General features: G+C 41.2%; 1 protein-coding gene across 10 annotated transcripts in view; it reads right to left on the reverse strand.

Annotated features, from left to right (window-relative positions):
- Positions 1 to 21473, reverse strand: part of LOC125451881 (regulator of G-protein signaling 20-like) — a 227178-nt gene that overhangs the window by 24255 nt on the left and 181450 nt on the right. For 9 of the 10 annotated variants that reach the window (XM_048529596.2, XM_059646349.1, XM_048529593.2 and 6 more), the window contains exon 3: positions 13179 to 13265. In XM_048529596.2, the coding sequence (XP_048385553.2) occupies positions 13179 to 13265 (87 nt within the window). The remainder of the gene's footprint in view (positions 1 to 13178; positions 13266 to 21473) is intronic. The other variant, XM_059646346.1, reaches the window with a different exon arrangement.

The following is a 21473-nucleotide window of genomic DNA, read 5'->3' on the forward strand; positions in this document are numbered from 1 at the left end:
AATTTGCTCAAGACAAAAGATGTAGAACAGACCTACCAGTTCAAAGTTGCATATCGATCAGATATTGTGAACTATCAACAGTAACAGAATTATATTCAATCAACATATTAACCTCATGGCCTGGCATATCACTGTATCATTACCACCAACCCAAGGGCTCAACCAAAGTTCAAAAAGGAGTTTCAAGAGAATGGCATGGGCAGCATTAGGCAAATCTAAACTACAGTACCAATCAAGTAATGAATATGCATGTTACACCTAGAGGCCACATAATATAGAGTGAGTCAGAAAAATCCAGTAATAAATGGATCAGATAAAAGTTCTGCAGTCCTGCTATGCCCAGCAATGAATGGTTGTGGAAAATTATACAACTAACTGGAAGAAAATTGTCCATGTAAACCCCCATCCTCATGATGATCAACTCCAGTAAGCAAATACAAAGTACAAGTTTTGATTGTTATATTGGGTCACTAGGGAATGATTACAATGAAATAATACAATTCTAGATAGAAAGATGAGATCTCATAGACTGTGGGAGGGTTCTGGAAGGTATGGAGGCTGGTGGAATACATTCACATTGATTACATTCACTTTGGCCTCCTCATGGGAAGGGTAAAGTGCCAGCTAAGGCTCAGGAACTTGCAAAGGGGCGGCACGGTGACTCAGTGGTTAGCACTGCAGCCTCACAGCGCCAGGGACCTAGGTTCGAATCCAGCCTCAGGCGACTGTCTGTGTGGAGTTTGCACATTTTCCCCATGTCTGCGTGGGTTTCCTCCAGGTGCTCCGGTTTCCTCCCACAGTCCAAAGATGTGCAGGCTAGGTGGATCAGCCATGTTAAATTACCCGTAGTGTTCAGGGGTGTGTGGGTTATAGGGGGAATGGGTCTGGGTGGGACACATCAAGGGGCAGCGTGGACTTGTTGGGCCAAAGGGCCTGTTTCCACACTGGAGGGAATCAAATCTAATCTAATCAAAGCCATGGGCTCTGGGAGTAAAGGAAAGGCATTAATAACTGTACAAAGCGATTTAACAGAAAAAGGGAGGCGCTCAAAGATCACAAGGCTATGGGGGCCAACAACATAAAAGGGAACATGACAGACAGGACGCAGTAATCGTGTCTCAGAAGGAGCTTGCAAGTCAATCACAAGAACATCAAGTTGGAACACTGGAAGTCAAACGTGCAATAACCACATAAAATAGCTGATACTGAAAGAAAAGTGGGTGAAGAAAGTTGCTGGTGTTTTCTCCAGGTGCCGTGTCTAATTTGAGACCCTGTTAAGGGTCACTATGGTAGTACTTACTACAATGATTCAGAACTGCCAACTATCTGGCTTCACTTCATCAGCAGGACTTTGATCATCCAATAATGCTTAATAAGAAAAATTGCCTCAAGCAATCATGACCATTACGGTGTACACATTAATGCCGCCTTGTCGTGTCATGAAAGTAAATGTAGCCAGAGAAACACACTTAAAAATGTCCCCTGAATTTTGCATTTCAAAAATATGTTCCATAGATAAGACTGGAAGACAATACTTCATAGCTATAGATAAAACAGTATGGAGCTGGCAGAACACAGCAGGCCAAGCAGCATCAGAGGAGCAGGAAAGTTGACGTTTCGGGTCAAGACCCTTCTTCTGAAGGGGGAGGGGGAAGGGAGCCCAGAAATAAATAGAGAGGAGGCTTGGGGCTGGGGAAGGTAGGTGGGATGGTGATAGGTGAGGGCAGGTAGGGAGTGGTGGAGATTGGTCAGTGAGGTAGGAGGAGCGGATAGGTGGGAGAGAAGATGAACATGTTGTGTCAGGTCAAGAAGGTGGGGATGAGAGGGAGAGGTGATCATGGGATGAGGCCAGGGGTGTAATGATATTGGTAAAATCCACATTTAGGCCGTTGGGCTTTAGACTCCCAAGGTGGAATATGAGGCGCGACACCTCCAGTTTTTGGGTGGTGTCATTGAGACACTGGAGGTGGCCCAGGATGGACATGTTACCCAGGGAGTGGGAGGGGAAGTTGAAATCGTTCGCGACCGGAAGGCGTTGTTGTTTGTTGTGAACAGAGCACAGGTGCTCTACAAAGTGGTCTCCAAGCCTCCACTTGGTCTCAACAATGCAGAGGAAGCCACATTGGGAGTAGCAGATGCAATAGACCACATTGACAGATTTGCAGGTGAACCTCTGTCTGATGTGAAAGGTTTGTTTGGTCCCTTGAATGGATTTGAGGGTGAGTTGTAGGAGCAGGTGTAGCACTTCCTGCGATTGCAGGAAAAGGTGCAGGGGATGGTGGGGCTTATGGGGAGTGTGGAGTGGGCAAGGAAGTCATCAAGAAAGCAGTCCTTACAAAAGGCAGTTGGGGTGTGGAGGGAAATATACCTTCGGTTGTGGGATCAGATTATAGGTGGCGCAAGTAGCAGAGAATGATATGTTAGATATGAAAGTTAGTGGAGTGGTATGCGAGGACAAGGGGGATTCTGTCCTTGTGTTTGTTGAGGGAAGGGAATATGAGGGTAGAGGTGCAGGGAAACGTTAAGAGACATGGTTGAGAGGAAGTTGCGGTCCTTCAAATAAGAGGACAACTGCGATGTTCCGGAGTGGAATGCCCCATCTTGGGAGCAGACACTCTGGAGGCGAAGGAATTGGGAGTAGGGGATTGCATTCTTGCAAAAAGGTGGGTGGGAGGAGGTGTAGTCTAGGTAGCTGTGGAGCTGGAGGAACACTGCAGGCCAGGCAACATCAAAGAAGTGGGAAAGGTAACGTTTCAGAAATGGGCTGAAGAAGGGTCCCATCCTGAAATGTTAACTTTCCTATTCCTCTGATGCTGCCTGGCCTACTGTGCTCCTCCAGCTCCACGATGTGTTATCACCCATGAGGTGAACTATTTTCTCAGCATTTACCCTATTAAGATCCTTAAGAATTCTGCATGTTTCAATGAGATCATCTCTTAATGAGTACAGTCCCAACCCATTTAATCTTTGCTCATAGGACAATCTGTCCATGCCTGCGGCCATGATAATGAGCCTTCTCTGAACTACCTCCAATGACATGAAATCTGTTCTTAAATAAGCAGATCAAAACTGCTCACAGCACTCCAGGTATGGTTTCACCAGCACCATGTATACTTGGACTAAAACTTCCGTACTATTAATCTCTAATCACCTTGAAATAAGGGCCAACATTCCATTAACCTTTCTTATTACCTGCTGCACTTTGGGTACTTCCTGCATTTCATGCACAAGTACCCTCAAATTCCTTTGGGTTTCAGCTTTTTGCTGTTTTTCCCCCATTTAAATAATACTCTAAACTTTTGTTCTCCCTTCCAGAATGAACAACTTTCGGGTTTTCCTACATTATACTCACTTTTGCCCACATATTTAATCTATAAACATCTCTCTGTAAACAGTTTGTATCCCTCTCGCAACCTGCAAAGTACCATGCGATCTCAAGGGCAAAGAAACTATTTGCTTGCTCCCAAGCACCCCTCTCACCTCTTTGGCTATTGAAGTGTTAATTGTTAATTGTACTTTGAACTGAGCTTAGAAGAAACACTGAGTGTGGCCAGCGCCAGAATGTGGTCTTGGTGGAAGACTTCAATGTTCATCACCAAGACTGGTTCGGCAGCACAACTCCTGACCAAGCAATTCAGGTCCTAAAGGACATTGTTGCTAGACTGGGTCTGCAGCAGATGGCGAGGGAAGCAAAAAGATTAAAAACTTACTTGACCTCATTCTCAATCATCTGCTGACTGCAGATGTATCTGTCCAAGGCGGGATCAGTAAGAATGACGACTGTACAGTGCTTGTTGATGCAAAGCCTTCACATTGAGAATACCTTACATTGTTGTGTTGTGTGGCACTATCAATGTGCTAAATGGGATATACTTCAAACAGATCTAGCAACTCAAGGCTTGGGCATCCGTGAGGTGCTGTGGGCCATTATAAGCAGAATTGTTTTCAAATACAATCTGAAGCCAAATGGCCTGGGATATTCCCCGACTCAACCATTACCATTAAGCAGGGGGATCAACCTTAGTTTAATGAAGAGCACAGACGGGCATGCCAGAAGCAGCAACAGGGCATACCTAGAAAGGAGGTGACAACCTGGTGAAGCTACTAAACAGGACTGCTTGTGTGCCAAGCAACACTAGCAGCAAGTGGTAGGCAGAACTAAATGATCCCACAACCAATGGATCATGTCTAAGCTCCGCATTCTTGCTATAACCAATCGTGAATTGTGGTGGGCAATTAAACAGGTCATTGGAGAAGGATGTTCCACAAACAGTATAAAAGATAAGGATGAAGCATTCACAGCAATCTACAACCAGAAGTACCATGTGTATGACCCATCTCAGCATCTTACAGAGGTCCCCAGCATCACAGATATCTGTCTTCAGCCAATTTGATTCAAATGATATCAAGAAACAGTTGCAGGTATTGGAGAAGGATGTTCCACAAACAGTATAAAAGATAAGGATGAAGCATTCACAGCAATCTACAACCAGAAGTACCAAGTGTATGACCCATCTCAGCATCTTACAGAGGTCCCCAGCATCACAGATATCTGTCTTCAGCCAATTTGATTCAAATGATATCAGGAAACAGTTGCAGGTATTGGATACTGCAAAGGCTATGGGCCATGACAATATTCCAGCAATTGTACTGAAGACTTGTGCTCCAGAACCTCTACGCCCCTAGTCAAGCTCTTCTAGTACAGTTACAACACTGACATCTACTGACAATGTGGAAAATTGGTCAGGTGTGTCTTTTTCACAAAAGACAGTACAAATCCAAACAAGACAACTACTGCCCCAGCATTCTACTCTCAATCATCACCAAGCTGATGAAAGGTGCTATACAGAAGCATTTGATCAGCAATAAGCTGCTCACTGGTGCCGAGTTGGGTTCTGCAAAGCTACTCAATTTCTGACTTCATTATGACCTTGGTCCAAAAATGGGCAAAAGGGCTGAATTACCGAGGTGAGGTGAGAACTACGGTCCTTGACATTAAGCCTGCATTTGACTCAGTGTGACAACACGGCAAAATGATTGTAAAACTGGAGTCAGTGGGAATCAGGAAAAACTCTCTGCTGGTTGGAGTCATACTTAACATAAAGGAAATGGATGCAGGGGATGGAGGTTAGTCATCTCAGCTCCAGGACATCTTTGCAGGAGTGTCCTAGTTCCAATCATCTTCAGATACTTCATCGATGACCTTCACTCCAACATAAGGTTGGAAGTAGGGATGTTCACCAATGACAGCATAATTTTCCGTATCAATCAAGACTCCTCAGATTCTGAAATAGTCCATATCCAAATATAGCTAGATGAGGACAATAACGAAACGTGAACTGACAAGTGACAATTAACAGTTACACCATGTAAGTGCTAGGCAATGACCATCTCTAACAGAGAGCTTCCAACCATTGCCCTATGATATTCATTAGTGTTATCATCTATGAATCCCAACTATCATCAAGCTGGGTAATACCACTGACCAGAAACTGAACTAGAATAATAATATAAACACAGTGGCTGCAAGAACAGGTCAGAGGTTTGGAATACTGCACTGAGTAAGCCACATCCTCAATTTCTAAATTTAAGAAAAAAAACTCCTCATTGCTTTAACTTCAGTGCTGTCCAGATTGATACTTCGGCTATAATCCTGAGCATCCCAGTTGGGATATCTGCAGTGAAAGAGTTAGCTACTTGTGAGAGATGAGCAATGCCTGGAGATTACAACTTCTTTCATTCTTGGGGTGTCTAATGAGACCAATTATGTCGCACATTGGTTCAACTGAACAAGGTCCACCAGCAGGAAATTACACTCGGCCAGACATCTTAGAAGTGCAAGTGAAAACATATTTATTAAAAATGCTCTCAGAGATAACAAGAACTGCAGATGCTGGAGTCAGAGACAACACAGTGTTGAGCTGGAGGAACACAGCAGCTCAGGCAGCATCAGAGGAGTAGGCAAGTTGACGCTTTGGGACAGGGCCCAGTTCTGAAGAAGAGTCCCCGCCCAAAACGCCGACTTTCCTATTCCTCCGATGCTGCCTGACCTGCTGTGTTCCTCCAGCTCCACACTGTGTTTACAAAAATGCAGTTGTTTTAATCACATATCAACTGTATCATATCAACTGTGCCTTAAACGAGATACTTTTTTCTTCCTTACCCTTCAACCATGTCTAAGAGCAATCCTAACTCTGCAGCTAGGGTGGAAGGAACACATCCTCCAATTGAACCTTTTGATCTTAAAGATTTTGTCATCCCAGGGAGAGTGGGGCCTGGAGGGTCAAAGCTTTATGAGAGTGTCCTGCCCAGCTGCAGGCTCAGCCCCCTCAGTTATAGCTGTTGCAAGATTTATAATTGGAGGGGAGTGGAGGAACCAGGCACTTCTGGACTGTCCCAATAGAAGCCTGTGAATGGGGGTGAGGTGGGTGGAGGTGGAGGTGCGTTCTTTGTATTGTTTCTCCTACCTGGTAGCATCACCCTGTGTCTATGGAAGGAACAGACACGTGCAGTTAGATCAATTTCCTTTGTTTCCTCTGTTACCTTGCTATTTATAGAGAGTACTTATGTCTAAAGCAATGGAGTGCTTTCTGTGTGCATATCCAGTCAACCCTGAGTGTGCTGGACCTGAGTCGCCATGGTGATTGCCAAACTGCCCATGGAGATAGTCAGATGCATGCTCACCACAGCATAAAGCTGGTGGACTGCTCCTTCCTTTAACCCAGCTGGCAGAATACCTCTGACAAACCTGCTATTGTTTCTGAGGCTGTACTTTTATAAGTTCATTCATGACTGACATCATGAGATTGTCATCTGCTTGGGGCTCAGCAGTCATCTAAATGCCAGAAACCTAGAGTGTTCTTTGTTAGCCAGCTGCAGAGATATGAGAGTGTGTGATCCTGAGTCTAATCTAGATAGACAACTCAATAAGGTGAGAAAGTCTCTGAGCTGGTAGAGGGTACAGGTGAAAGCCTTGTTGGGCTATCCTCTCAGTGACTTCCTCCTCAGAGGTAGAGGGGAAGCTGAGGTCTCTGGCGCTGACCTGTTTCTGGCAGAGGTTTGCTGGATTCCACCAGTGCCTGCATAAGAGAAGAAATGTAATTAGAAATGTAATTTAGAAGAAATGTAATTAGAAATGTAAATGTAATTAACAATTACATTTGTTAATTACAAATGTAATGTAATTTCTTTTACATTACAAGAAATGTAATGTAAAAAGGGAGAAAAGCTTTTGCAGATTAAGTATGAGTTTGCTTGGTATTAATGGGGGAGCCACACAGTACAGTGCAATAAATATAATGGGTCAACTTGGCAATTAGGGCCTCCCGTCGTCAAATGAGCCCAGGCTCTTTGTTGTCTGATTGAGAATTTTTTCCTTGTAAAGGATGAGGATTCTGGTGACTCAGCCTCCTGGAGCAGTCAGCAATAAGAAAGACAGCTGTCCTCTCCACTACCTCTTTTACCACAACCTCTGCAAAGCAAGGAGAGAATTTGTTTTCGGAGCCATGTTGTCAGTGATAGTGCTTGAGCACCACAGTGTAAGGGCCAGTTCCTGGCTGGGACTGCCTGAAGTAATGTGGAGCTAGGCTTTAAACCTGGCACAGTGGCACTGATGCCAGAAAATTGCATGAGAAAGGTTTCTCCAAACCTTGGCAAACTAGTTGCCTAGCATTTCACTTGACAAAATACCATCAATAAAAATAGGAAAATTTTATCCTAAGTTACTAATAACCTGCCTAATGATGTTCACTTTGAGTTCTGCCTTGGAAACCTATCACCTAACTTCATTACGTGGACAAAAGAATTTTTTTCTCGAGGTAAGAAAGAGTGCATTAAACATTAAGACAGTATTTTATTATTTGGTATCAGGAAGAGTAAATTAAATTGGAATCAGAGTAAACTCTTTGTTGACTGGTTCCATGCTTACCGCAAAAAAAAATGTTTGTCATTTTGATTGATAATCATCTCAATGCAGGATATCTATTTAGCAATGTCCAGACTTGACGATTTTTAGTTGGAATTCAATGGCATTTACTTCATCATTAGTTCAGGAGTTAAGATGTTCTCAGATGATTGCACAGTGTTCAGTAATATTCAGGGCAGATCAGGGTGCAATCCACCTCCAAACGCAGCAAAACCTGATTAATTTAGAATTGCATCAAGGCGTTTTAACAGCCCCACCCAATCCTGACATCTACCTCTTAGTAAGTGAAAGGAGTCGGGCAGATGGGAACAGTACAATCACCATGCAGCCCTGCAAGCCCGGTTTCTCAAAGGACAAATCCACATTCAGGCATCTTGGTGTTCTGCCTCAGCAGCACCTACTTTTCTTTGTTGGTTTGCTGCAACTCCAGAGTGGCCAGCCCTGCAACTGAGCCAGCCAAATTGAGAATCTTTTCACCCCTAGCATCACTGTTTTAAAATAAAGATGAGCTTAGAAATAATAGAACATAGAACATAGAACAGAACAGCACAGAACAGGCCCTTCAGCCCACAATGTTGTGCCGACCATTGATCCTCATGTATGCACCCTCAAATTTCTGTGACCATATACATGTCCAGCAGTCTCTTAAATGACCCCAATGACCTTGCTTCCACAACTGCTGCTGGCAACGCATTCCATGCTCTCACAACTCTCTGCGTAAAGAACCTGCCTCTGACATCCCCTCTATACTTTCCACCAACCAGCTTAAAACTATGACCCCTCGTGCTAGCCATTTCTGCCCTGGGAAATAGTCTCTGGCTATCAACTCTATCTATGCCTCTCATTATCTTGTATACCTCAATTAGGTCCCCTCTCCTCCTCCTTTTCTCCAATGAAAAGAGACCGAGCTCAGTCAACCTCTCTTCATAAGATAAGCCCTCCAGTCCAGGCAGCATCCTGGTAAACCTCCTCTGAACCCTCTCCAAAGCATCCACATCTTTCCTATAATAGGGCGCCCAGAACTGGACGCAGTATTCCAAGTGCGGTCTAACCAAAGTTTTATAGAGCTGCAACAAGATCTCACGACTCTTAAACTCAATCCCCCTGTTAATGAAAGCCAAAACACCATATGCTTTCTTAACAACCCTGTCCACTTGGGTGGCCATTTTAAGGGATCTATGTATCTGCACACCAAGATCCCTCTGTTCCTCCACGCTGCCAAGAATCCTATCCTTAATCCTGTACTCAGCTTTCAAATTCGACCTTCCAAAATGCATCACCTCGCATTTATCCAGGTTGAACTCCATCTGCCACCTCTCAGCCCATCTCTGCATCCTGTCAATGTCCCGCTGCAGCCTACAACAGCCCTCTACACTGTCAACGACACCTCCGACCTTTGTGTCGTCTGCAAACTTGCTGACCCATCCTTCAATTCCCTCGTCCAAGTCATTAATAAAAATTACAAACAGTAGAGGCCCAAGGACAGATGTAAGTCAATTCATCTTTCTCTACTGTACCTAACTTCAGTAATGTAATTTATGTTGACTTCAGAACAGGGGAAAGTAAAAATATTCATTGTTTTGGTTATCTGTTATGTAAATGAACTTGGGACAGAAATAAAAAAAAATCAGAAGGGCTAGGAAATAGTGAAAAATCAGGCTATAATGAGAGTTCTTTTTCTTTATTCATTGATGGGAAGAAAGCATTTCTCATTGGGTAGCATTTATTGCCCATCCCTAATTGCTCAGACAGCACTTGAGAGTCAACCACATTGCTGTGTGTCTTGAGTCACGTGTAGGCCAGACCAGGTAGGGATGACAGTTTACTTCCCTAAAGGACATTAGTGAACCAGAGGGGATTTTCCAATAATTGACAATGGATTTGTGATCACCGTTAGACATTTACTTACAGATTTTTTTTTAATGAATTCAAATTCCACCATCCGCCGTGGTAAGATTCAAACCCAGGTCCCCAGAATATTATCTGGGTCTCTGGTTTAATAGTCCAGTGATAACTCGACTAGGCCATTGCCTCCCCTGTGTGAAATGTAGAGTTCAGCAAACTTTTTTATAACTGGCACATATGAGACCTGGAGGGTGCTGGTTGATCAAATATTCTGATAATCAAGAGGTCCATATATTCAGTGCAAAAACACAGATTAAGTAATAGAAACATAATACTGGGGGTATACACATCACTGATTTACTTTACTTGGAAATCACTTAAATAACAATGCAACTTTGCTTAAATAAAACTTACTGGCAGAGAGCCTTCTCACTTGCACCCTTTACTCATTACTTTAAAATCATGATAATACTGTAAACATCCAGAATGTGAGGTATATAATTTTTTCCAGTTTATTGAGTGTGCCAGTTCATTAGGTGCCAGTTGAAACAAACTTTGCAGTACAGGTATTTCTGTTATAACACGTGTTTCATTAACGCGAATTGGCTATAACATGATTGATAAATAGTGGATGCTGTTTGGATAACATGAATTTTTTACTATACAGTTATATTGATTTTCTATAGTGCAATTTTCTATCGCACAAGGTCACACGAGAATGCAACTATCTATATTATAGGAGAAATACCTGTAATTCATATTGGTAAGGTAAAAGTACAGGGATGTTAATTGGGCTGGAAGTTGGCAAATCCACTGAACCTAACGCCACATATCCAAGTGTTCTAAAAGCTACAGAAATCGTGAATGGACTGGTTGGGATCTTCTAAAGTACACTAAATTCTGAATGATCCCCAGGGAGTAGGGATTAACAAAAGTAACATTGCAGTTCAGGAAAGGAAGAAGGAGAAAAAAATACATTTCATCTGACATCAAACATTAGGAAAATACTGGAATCTAATATTAAGTGAGTGTTTGTACAGTAAAGGGTAAAATATACTGTTACTTATACAGTAGCTACTCAGCATGCGTGAAAGGATTTATATCATAGTCATATCAAATTATACAGATCAGAAGCCTGAGTCTGTAACACTACAGAAACAAGTATTCTCTCATCATGTCTTATAAATAATTATGTTTAATAAAGCCTGTGTTATGATTCTAACTGAAGATGTTGGTTGGACAAATCATATCCCAGAGTGAAATCTGGCTTCATAGGCCATAGGTTTTATCTTCTCTTTGTTTACTGTGAAGGTCAGTCACTGAACAGATTCACAAAGTCAGCCAATGTACTTTTTTACAAAAGAATATTAAAGATTATCACAAAAGAGAAACAGGAACAATGCTATAGTAGACAAGCACTATTGGAACAATTTCAGTGCAAACATAGTGATTCATTCCATTTTTTTCCAGTAATACCCTAACAGGTAGTCAGAATTCAATGAAGAATCACTCCTCTCTGCACACAAAAGCTTCCTGTTCAGCTGTTACCACAGTTACTGGATTTTTCGGAAAATTGTTGCACATTCACTACAGACATTTTCAGTTAATGTTTCTCACAAGAGCCATAAAACAAATGTTAACTCAGCTCACTTCTTGCTTAATATGGTTGCTAAACTCATAGCTTCAACAGCCTTTTAGGAGGTCTTCATCTCTGGCACTCCACAGCATTCTGCTTCAGAAACATAATAATCTTAACCAAGGACTGGTTAAAAGGCAGAAAACAAAGAGTAGGAATAATTGGCTCAATTTTATTTCGACATGTTGTTTTTGGTAAGGTGCCACAATGATCAATGATGAGGCCTTAGCTAAAGAGCTAACTTAAAAGAGGGGAGTCGAATGTGATTTAACACGAGGTTGGAAGGTAAGCCTTGAGGAAGGCACAAAGAGTAAATACAGAGGATGAGAAAGTGGGAAATGAAGTATAAACTGGGAAAATATGTAGTTATTTACTTGGGTATTTTTAACTGTTGGTGTTCACAGGGGCTAGGTACAAGAAACAGGGTGGTACAATAACTAAGGCAAATGGTATGTTGTTCTTTATTGCAGGGGAATTTAAAAAATGAGCATGAAAGGCTTGGCATAACTGTTCAGAACTTGGTGAGACAATACCTAGAGTAGGATGTACAGCATTGGTCTCCATACCCAAGGAAATATATATTTGTCTTATTGAAGATGTTTTGAAGGTTCACTAGATCAATTCATGGTATGAGAGAGCCTACCAATTAGGAGAAAGTAAGCTGCATGACCTGCACATCTTGGAGCTAAGACGAATGGGAGCTGGTTTCATAGAAACCTATACCATTCTGAGAGGATTGGTGTTGAGCGATTATTTTATTTAGCTGACAATTTTAGAACTGGGACAAAACATAAATTGCCTCAGAATGTTGTGAGGTAGGGTCACTCTGCCTAAAATGTTAACTCTGATTTCTCTCCATAGATGCTGTCAGACCAGCTGAGCTTTACCAGCAATTTCTGTTTTTGATTCTGATTTACAGCATACACCATTCTTTCTACTTTTAATTTGAATTGGGAGCATTGTTTCAGTTTAAAGGGATAGCTATGGACTGACATGAGTCGAAAATTTTTCATTAAAAAGTTTAATGGATTTTTGGGTTTTTTTTATCTTAGAGAGTTATGAATGCTAGGGCTTGAATGCTCAAGGCTGGGATGGGTAATTATTTAGGCTGTAAGTGCATGGAGCTACATTGGGATGAGGCAGGAAACTGAGTTGAAGTTGAGGAATAGCCATAGTGTTACTGAATGACCCAGCAAGCATGAAAAGACATATATTCTAATATATGAGTTGGGTGCAGGAGAAGGCTGTTTTGCCCTTTGAACCTGCTTTGCCATTCAATAAGACCCGATCTTGCTGCTCTGATCATTCCACAATGCTGCCTACCCCAATAACCATTAATCCCCTCATTTAATTATCTTAATTATAATTAATTATCTTAAAAAGATTCAAAGACTCTGCTTCCCCCGCCTTTTAAGGAAGAACTCCAAAGACTCATAACCATCTGAGAAAGAATTGTAATGTTTTCTGTTCTCATTGTAGAAGCATTTGGTAAACCTTTGTGTTGAAATCACTGCAGAGGTATATCTGGTGATGTGTATTAGGAAGTTGATTGCTACCACTTACTTCCTCTCAGCACCAAAAGTTACCTGTGTTCAGTTGAAGATCCAATTTCAGGGATAAACCATAGAATTTCAGTATCAGAGTCACAGTCATAAAATATTTGCTGTGGATACACAATACAACTATTTTCACCTCATAATGTTACAATAATATGGAGCACAAAACAAGAAGATAAGTTTCAGTACAAGAAGAAATTGGTAAAGAATAATGTACCTTTCTTCACAGTTTGGCAGATTTTCTCCTCTAGCTTCCTGAGACATCCTTCTTGCTCGTTCATCATCTTCATTCCTAACAGTAAGACTGCAAGGTAGTAAATAAAATCATTTTTTATCTGAATAAAGGAGGCAGATGCAATTGGTGTCACTCACAAAATAAATTCAGGCTGATCTGCAGTAATCTTCTCAATTACTGAAAATGAAGACGAGGTTGAATCCACAAATTTGTTTTCCTTCAGACTAGTGTAGTAGTTTTCAAAATTAATAGGAGAAACTGGCAAAACTATTTGGCCTTACTGGTTGTACGAGGAAAATTAAATTGCATATTGTAATCACTTATTACATGTATTGAAAACAGCAAGCCAGTCAACTTGAAGCAATTTTATTATTTTTCATATACATTAATTGATTTCTCATGGTTTTGCTCACAAATAGATATAAATCAATTTCTATCTGTTTCTTCCATTTCAAAGAATGATGCCTTTTCACATCTTCCCCTTCCTAAAGTATTTGTGACTTACTGGTTTTCTATTGTATCTGTCTTCCTGTTTCTGTTTCCCTTTTATAGCATTTTTATATATTGATATCTTTTTCTTCTTCTAGTCTCTCACACTATGTGAGTATTATTCTTGCTACCTACCTTTCACATCCCTTTATCTGTCTCCAAGTCTTTAATAACTTAAAATCTTAGAAACTAACAATATAGAAATCTATTAAGTCCATTGATTTTTACGGTTGCTGTCTGACAATTTCATTGCTCTGGCCATTTACTTTTTAAAAAAAGATCTTTATCCATTTCTCCTATGACATAGATCTCATTTCCCACAGCAATTCTGATGGGGCATTTCACATCTGAATAACCCTTGGAGGAAAAAAATTCCCATTGTGTTCTGTTGAAGATGACTTTAAACATCATTGGATCACCAAGGGGTTCAAATACTTTTATTTATCTGATCAGGAACTCAGTCTGCTTTCTCCATGATTCTTATTCAGCTATTGGGAAATTACCACCAAGAAGACACATTAAAAAAAACATTAAATTTCTCATGGAACTAGACAAATATGTCCAAACTCAACAAAAAGTCTATCTACAACCTCACTATTGATTACTATAGGTGTAACTACAACTAACATACAGTAATCATAACACTGGAGGAATAATTTATTTTAATTTTCATTGGAGATGGATCAGTTAGATGAGGAAGTGACTGGAACGAGTGGATGATTTATCCCATGAGGATGCTTTTTGCAGCTGGCGTCCTTAGTGTCTTGATTATTGCCTAATTCAACATTATGCCCATAAATGTTTGCTTGGGGTGTTGTCGTCATTATCAGAGACTGAAGACGTGCATAAGTAAGTAATTCAGGATGATTTCACCGGAGAAAAATTTTATCTCTTGTTTATCACTTCACTGTTTAGCCAGTTAAACTGGTTACGTAATCAACTCAAGATAATAAAATGTGAGGCTGGATGAACACAGCAGGCCCAGCAGCATCTCAGGAGCACAAAAGAGGCCAATGTGGTATACTGCATCCATTGTACCCGGTGTGGCTTCCTCTACATTGGGGAAACCAAGCGGAGGCTTGGGACCGCTTTGCAGAACACCTCCGCTCGGTTCGCAATAAACAACTGCATCTCCCAGTCGCAAACCATTTCCACTCCCCCTCCCATTCTTTAGATGACATGTCCATCATGGGCCTCCTGCAGTGCCACAATGATGCCACCCGGAAGTTGCAGGAACAGCAACTCATATTCTGCTTGGGAACCCTGCAGCCCAATGGTATCAATGTGGACTTCACCAGCTTCAAAATCTCCCCTTCCCCCACCGCATCTCAAAACCAGCCCAGTTCGTCCCCTCCCCCCACTGCGCCACACAACCAGCCCAGCTCTTCTCCTCCACCCACTGCATCCCAAAACCAGTCCAGCCTGTTTCTGCCTCCCTAACCTGTTCTTCCTCTCACCCATCCCTTCCTCCTACCCCAAGCCGCACCTCCATCTCCTGCCTACTAACCTCATCCCATCTCCTTGACCTGTCCGTCTTCCCTGGACTGACCTATCCCCTCCCCACCTATACTCTCCTCTCCACCTATCTTCTTTTCTCTCCATCTTCGGTCCGCCTCCCCCTCTATCCCTATTTATTCCAGAACCCTCACCCCATCCCCCTCTCTGATGAAGGGTCTAGGCCCGAAACGAAAAGCTTTTGTGCTCCCGAGATGCTGCTGGGCCTGCTGTGTTCATCCAGCCTCGCATTTTATTATCTTGGATTCTCCCGCATCTGCAGTTCCCATTATTACTTAATCAACTCAAATGTTTTCAGCAGCTTCAGAATCACTGGATCCAATACTGATCAGTCAGAAAACTGCACACTTACCTGGTTACATCTATAAAGATCTAAGTTCTGATGCAGTATCTTGAAGAACTCCCTTAGCATAGTTCTGACACAAAAACCTGGGAAGAGGATCAATGCAGGAGACCCTTTTTTGGCACTAGCTGCTATGAAAACTGTAAAGGTTCAGTCATTGAATGGGTAAGTGGATGATGTGGATGGTGAGCAAATGAGTGAGGTAGATAGGTGGGTGAGGTAGATAGGTGGGTGAATGGCTGATGTGGGTAGAGAAGTTGAGGTGAGTGGCTTACATAGGTGAGCTAGTCGATGGTTGGTAATAGTTTGGGAAATTAGACAAGTGATCAGGTTGGAGGGACGGTCTACTTGGGACAATTTGTTCAGGAATTAGTTGGGTCAGGTTGGTACAAGGATACTTGTGTTGTCAAAAAGGTAATTGGATTGGTGTAGGGTAGTTGAATTAGGGATTTAGTTGTGTCATTTAGGGTGTGCGAGAGATTAGGGATGATTGTCTTGCCATCAGTGGGGGTGACAGGTCAGGTGGTCAGTTGTAGGGAACACAGGATTTGCCTTCTGAAGGTGAAACCTCCTGGGCAATCCTCAGATAGGTCATTTGTTAGGATTTCCACTGGATCCTGATGTATGTTGCAGTCCTACTTCCAGTCTTTGAACATTTGACCCCATATGTGGGGTGAGATAGCATATTTAGAGTGCTGCTCATGTACAAAAAGACACAACAAAATGCTTTACAAGCCAATGAAAAGATTGAAAGAGAAGGGTCTAGGAAGTTTTTGAAAACAGACAGATGTGCTAAGGGAAAGCACTCCAGAGGACGGAGGATGAATAGTTGCATATGATAAAGTGAGCAGGAACAACGAGTGAACCGATATTTGAAGAAGGTTCAGGAGCAGGACCCTGTTCTGATGAAGCATCACTGAACTCAAAATGTCCACTTGATTTTCTCTCCATAGATGCTGTCAGACCTACAGAGTTTCTCCTGCATTTTCTGTTTTCTCAGAATCAAAACATTGCCTATCTACTCCGTCAAAGCCAACATAAACATGAGCTTTTCGTCTGTGCATCCAACACAGGCTTTTTAAATCTGAATGAATGTTTAACAATAAAATGTGCAATCAAATTGATGGGTGTTATATTTCCATACTACAAATAAATGCTGTTGTGAAAATATTACTCAATTAAAGTTCTACCTTTGATAAATTTCTTCTGAATAAAACCAAACAACGTGTAGTAATTAGAATATTAGTGATCAGCTGGTTAAAAGTGAGGTGTCATTTCTGAAACTTAAAATCTATGAGAAGCAATTTCCCAAGAATAGATGGTACTGTATTATTTTTAGATTATTTTGGGCCAAAACTCAGGTATCCTTACTCTGTTGGTAGATGCACAGTAGATCTTAGTGTACCAATGGGGAAACTTATTGACTTTACCCAAATTGGAGTAACAAATAAATGTGGCAAATACAGTGAGTAAAAGTGCCATTGGAATAAGAACATGCATCAGAGTGTGTCCTTTGCCCATTAGCTGCTGGCACATGTGTTTGTGCATTATTTTACCCTATGAGACAGGCATGTCTGTCCAGTTACACCATTTCCATTCTTCTTGTTGCTCAGGCTTTCTTTGACAAACTGTTCTAAGACCTGCTGCAGTCTAAATTAGCTTTAATTAGCATAGAGAAGCTTTTAGGCACATTGTGTCATACAAACTTGAGACCCCTGTTGAGAATTGCCACCGTCAAACAGTGCACACCATGCTGAGTTGAGTGCTACTATCATTTAGTCAGTATTACGAGGTTTATGGGCTGGCAGGATCACATCAAATAGGTATGAGTCCATCAAGTATCGCAGTCCATAGATTGGGTTTTCTGGCCTTATCCAGGTTTCCCTCAAGTATGCATACAAGCTATTCTCCTGATATTTAAACAGACCTTAATTTGAATGTTCATCAAAGGTCATGTCTTGAAGCAAACACAATGGACACTGGAGAAACTCAGCAGGTCTGGCAACATCTGTGGAGAGAGAAGCAGAGTTAATTTTTCGAGTAGAGTGTGACTCTTCTCCAGTTCTGAAACTGCCAGACCTGTTGAGGTTTTTTAGAATTCTCTGTGTTGGTTTCAGATTCCAGCGTCTGTGGTACTTTACCTTTATTCAAATGGTTGTGGTTTGATGCTTTCAAATTACTTTTAAAACAATACTTAGATTTCTTGTGCAGCAATGAAGACTGTTGTATTCAAAAAATAATTCATGACACAAGAAGTTACAATATTAAGTAAGCTACCAATTAAATAAAAAATCTGAATGCAGGGTTTATTTGAGCGTCCTTTGGCTACACAAGCACTAATTTTGCGGTGATCTTCTTACCTTTCAATCAATTAGAGAAAGGTTCAATGTTCTGAGGGTGAAGTTTTGGTTGGAGGGGTCCAAGGAAGTGAGCTGCATGGAGTGGTCATGTGAAGATAGGTTCAGTGTCCGAAGTGATTTACTGACAAAGTGAAATCTGCCAATGTGGGTGATGTTCATGATGTCCGCTCTGAATATATGATAGCTGTGAGACATGAGGTGATAAGACAAATTAATGCTTGGATTGAACACTGAGGATTTCTGCGTATCATGAATTGTGGAATGGCCTCACATCTAGGATTCCAGTTAATCAGAAATGCTAAGGATGAATGGCCACTTGGAGAAGGTTTCCAAGTTATACAAGAAGAAATGGATTCATAAAGCCAGAGAACAGAGACACAGGATTCAGTCTGCATCATTACTGTAATAATAAGCTGGCAAAGACAGCAGCGGAGATAGGGTGGGTTACAGCAGGTCATCCTGTCATAGAAGATGAAGCAAGTGTAGAGCTCAGACAGTAAGGAGAGTGATGGGTACAAGTGCCAAACCTTCTCACTAATTTTTTGTAGCGCTGCCCACAGTTCTTAATGATAACATGAAGCTCCTGGTCTTGGAAAGGCAACAAGTGGGTAGCCAGCAGCCTGCTTTCACATCAGCTTCAATGACCTGGACAACACAAGGTAGAAGCTGTGATGCAAAAGCTGCAAGTTGCACATGTGACTCAAAATGTTTTATTTTCTGTACGCTTTATTTTGTGTAACACAACGTTTGTTGAAACACATATTAGACAGCACGTTGCTTCTTATACCCCCACTGGCCTATGAGTAGAGGGCTATGGTAATGAACTGTGCTCTTGGAATGGTCAAATTCTGGGTCTTCTGACATAGTGATGGAGTGTCCATTGAAGATGAGGAAGCTGCATGCTTCACTTGAATGCTGTGGCCATTATCAATTCATATCAATTCACAGCCATTGCTTGCCAAGTCCAGATGCACTAACACCTCATTCTCCTCGTCAGAGCTGGTGACACATTAGTGATTATTAGCTCTCACCAGTTCAGCTCTTCTATGCTGCACTAGGACACCACTACAATACAGGAGACCCCCGAGTAGCCATTTTAGGGAGTTCCTCCAGAATGGCCGATGCATTTGCATCATATTTTCAGAATGGCAGTTGCCTGCTTGCTGATCATCCATGTAGTCTCATACAATTGTATGCTTCCTCTTGGTGTTGTAGTTCCATACCGGTGCAAGCAGCTGTGTCTTTAGTGGATAATGCTTATTATCCAGTATCTATCCAAGAAAGGTAAGCATACCAAACACCTTCTTCACCAACCTGTCTACTGGGACTCCACTTTCAAGGCATATGAACCTGAATGAACAAACTTTGTTTGTTCATTCAGCATCACTCCTCAGGACCTCACCACCAAATATATAAGTCCTGCCCTGTAGTTGCCAATAATTTGAACATTGAGGGAATGGAACACTTGTGTTCACAAATGCTCCTGATTACTCTCTCAGAACCTTGATGCCTATGTATAAAGTCGATAACTCCTTGGGCCTGAGGTATTGTGCAATAGCATGAACTCAATTCATTGCTCAGCCTGACTAAGCCAGATCAATTAAAATTCTGATGTATATTCTTTATCCTTTTGAACAAAATATTTGTCATCCACATTAGGGAGTCCACTGTCTGAGATTCCACAAATGTTCCCAGTAAAATCCAGCCAGCAGTCTTTTGTGAAAATGTTGAGTGACATCATCATCTCTGTTATTACAGGTAGTAGATGGCCATCAAACCCCAGTGGCACCAACTCCTTCTCCAGAATTTTACATAGATAAGGGACCACCTGCCTTCACAGACATAGCCTTTAGAAACATAGATACTTTGACACCTCCTTGACCTTAAATCTCTCTCTGAACACTCATTGCACTGGGTATCATATTCTTAAACATTCTACAGGCTTGCTGTTCCTATGCCCTCCATGATTACGTCCTTTAAGAGCCTCATATTCCTGCTATTCCTCATGTGGCTGATGTAACCTTCCTTTCCAATCCTGTTCCTGACTAGAGGTGCCAAATCCATTTCTCTTTGGAATATTCACAGCATGATGACTCTTAGCCCACTTGCATTACTTGCACTCTGTATCGAGAACATGTGAAACATCTCCCAGTTATAGCTTATTTTGAGTTGGCCTTTCACGCAGCCATTGATCTTCTAGAATAGTCCTGAGACTTCTTGTTTGTAAATGCAGCACAACCAAATAACAATGGGTTACAGCCGACACTCACCTGCCACCCACCTCTCACAGTCTATGTCAGAAGTCACATGACACCGGTCAAACAGATTTATTTGAAATCACAAGCTTTTGGAGTGCTGCTCCTTTGTGAGGTGAAGTGCCTGACTTATCTTCACCTGACAAAAGGCTCCACACAGACAGCCTGAGGGCGGAATTGAACCCAGGTCCATGGTGTTGTGAGGCAGCAGTGGAAACCACTGAACCCCCATATACATGCAAACACAGCAAGGTGAACAAAAAGTATATGAAATTTTTCATTCTTTTGTACCATTTCTTTTTGGGGCATTCAGTACTGAAATTAAAGGGCTTTCTTGAATGTAATATTAGCTTTCGACGCAACAAGGAGATTTGATTTCAATATGTAGTGATCAAGTTGAAAAGAAAAAACTGGTGAGGAAAGCAGATTATATTTCAATTTATCATTATATATCTGCTCATAAAATGTGTTGTAAAATGGTGATAGTATATAAATAGAATTATAAATGGCATCCAATCATTGGAATACTGTGTCATGCACAGATTTCTTATTTCTAATCTCCTTTACTTAGAGGTTTTTAAAGATCCTTCCAATTTCACAAACCATAAATATGAATAATTCCTGTTATATGACACCCACATGGGACTGAGATAACAATTCTGTCAATCTATTTTGAAATAATTACAAGAGACTGAAGATTTATAACACTTGTTCTAAGCACAATTTTGAGCACCTATAAAGATGATTCCCTTCACTCTACTTTTTCTTTCTTTTAAATGAAACCAAAAAACAATTTATTTCATATCAAAGGAGTTTGTTATATTTGCTTTGTTCGTATGAATTCTGCTTGAAATCAATTGCGAATTGTAAATAATAACTGTAAATAATTGTGATTGAATAGTACCTTAATATTTTAATAGGAAATATCAAATGAAATACAAATACTATTGGGTAGATTTGACTACAAGTTATATGAGGCTACGAATTTCATTTCCATATCATATTTATCCTTTAGGAGTACATATATCGTAAAAACTATTAAGCTCAAAATTTGCAAGACATAATTGGTGAGGACACAGTGCACATACATAATGTTTATTTCTCTGTTGGAAAGCAAATAATAATATGTTTATTGATAACATTGTGGGAAATAAGTAAGGTAGTTTCTTTACTCAGAGAGTAGTAAGGGAATGGAACGCTTTGCCTGCAACGGTAGTAGATTCGCCAACTTTAGGTACATTTAAGTCGTCATTGGACAAGCATATGGACATACATGGAATAGTGTAGGTTAGATGGGCTTGAGATCGGTATGACA

The sequence above is a fragment of the Stegostoma tigrinum genome, chromosome 5, assembly GCF_030684315.1.
Source record: "Stegostoma tigrinum isolate sSteTig4 chromosome 5, sSteTig4.hap1, whole genome shotgun sequence".
Taxonomy (NCBI): domain Eukaryota; kingdom Metazoa; phylum Chordata; class Chondrichthyes; order Orectolobiformes; family Stegostomatidae; genus Stegostoma; species Stegostoma tigrinum.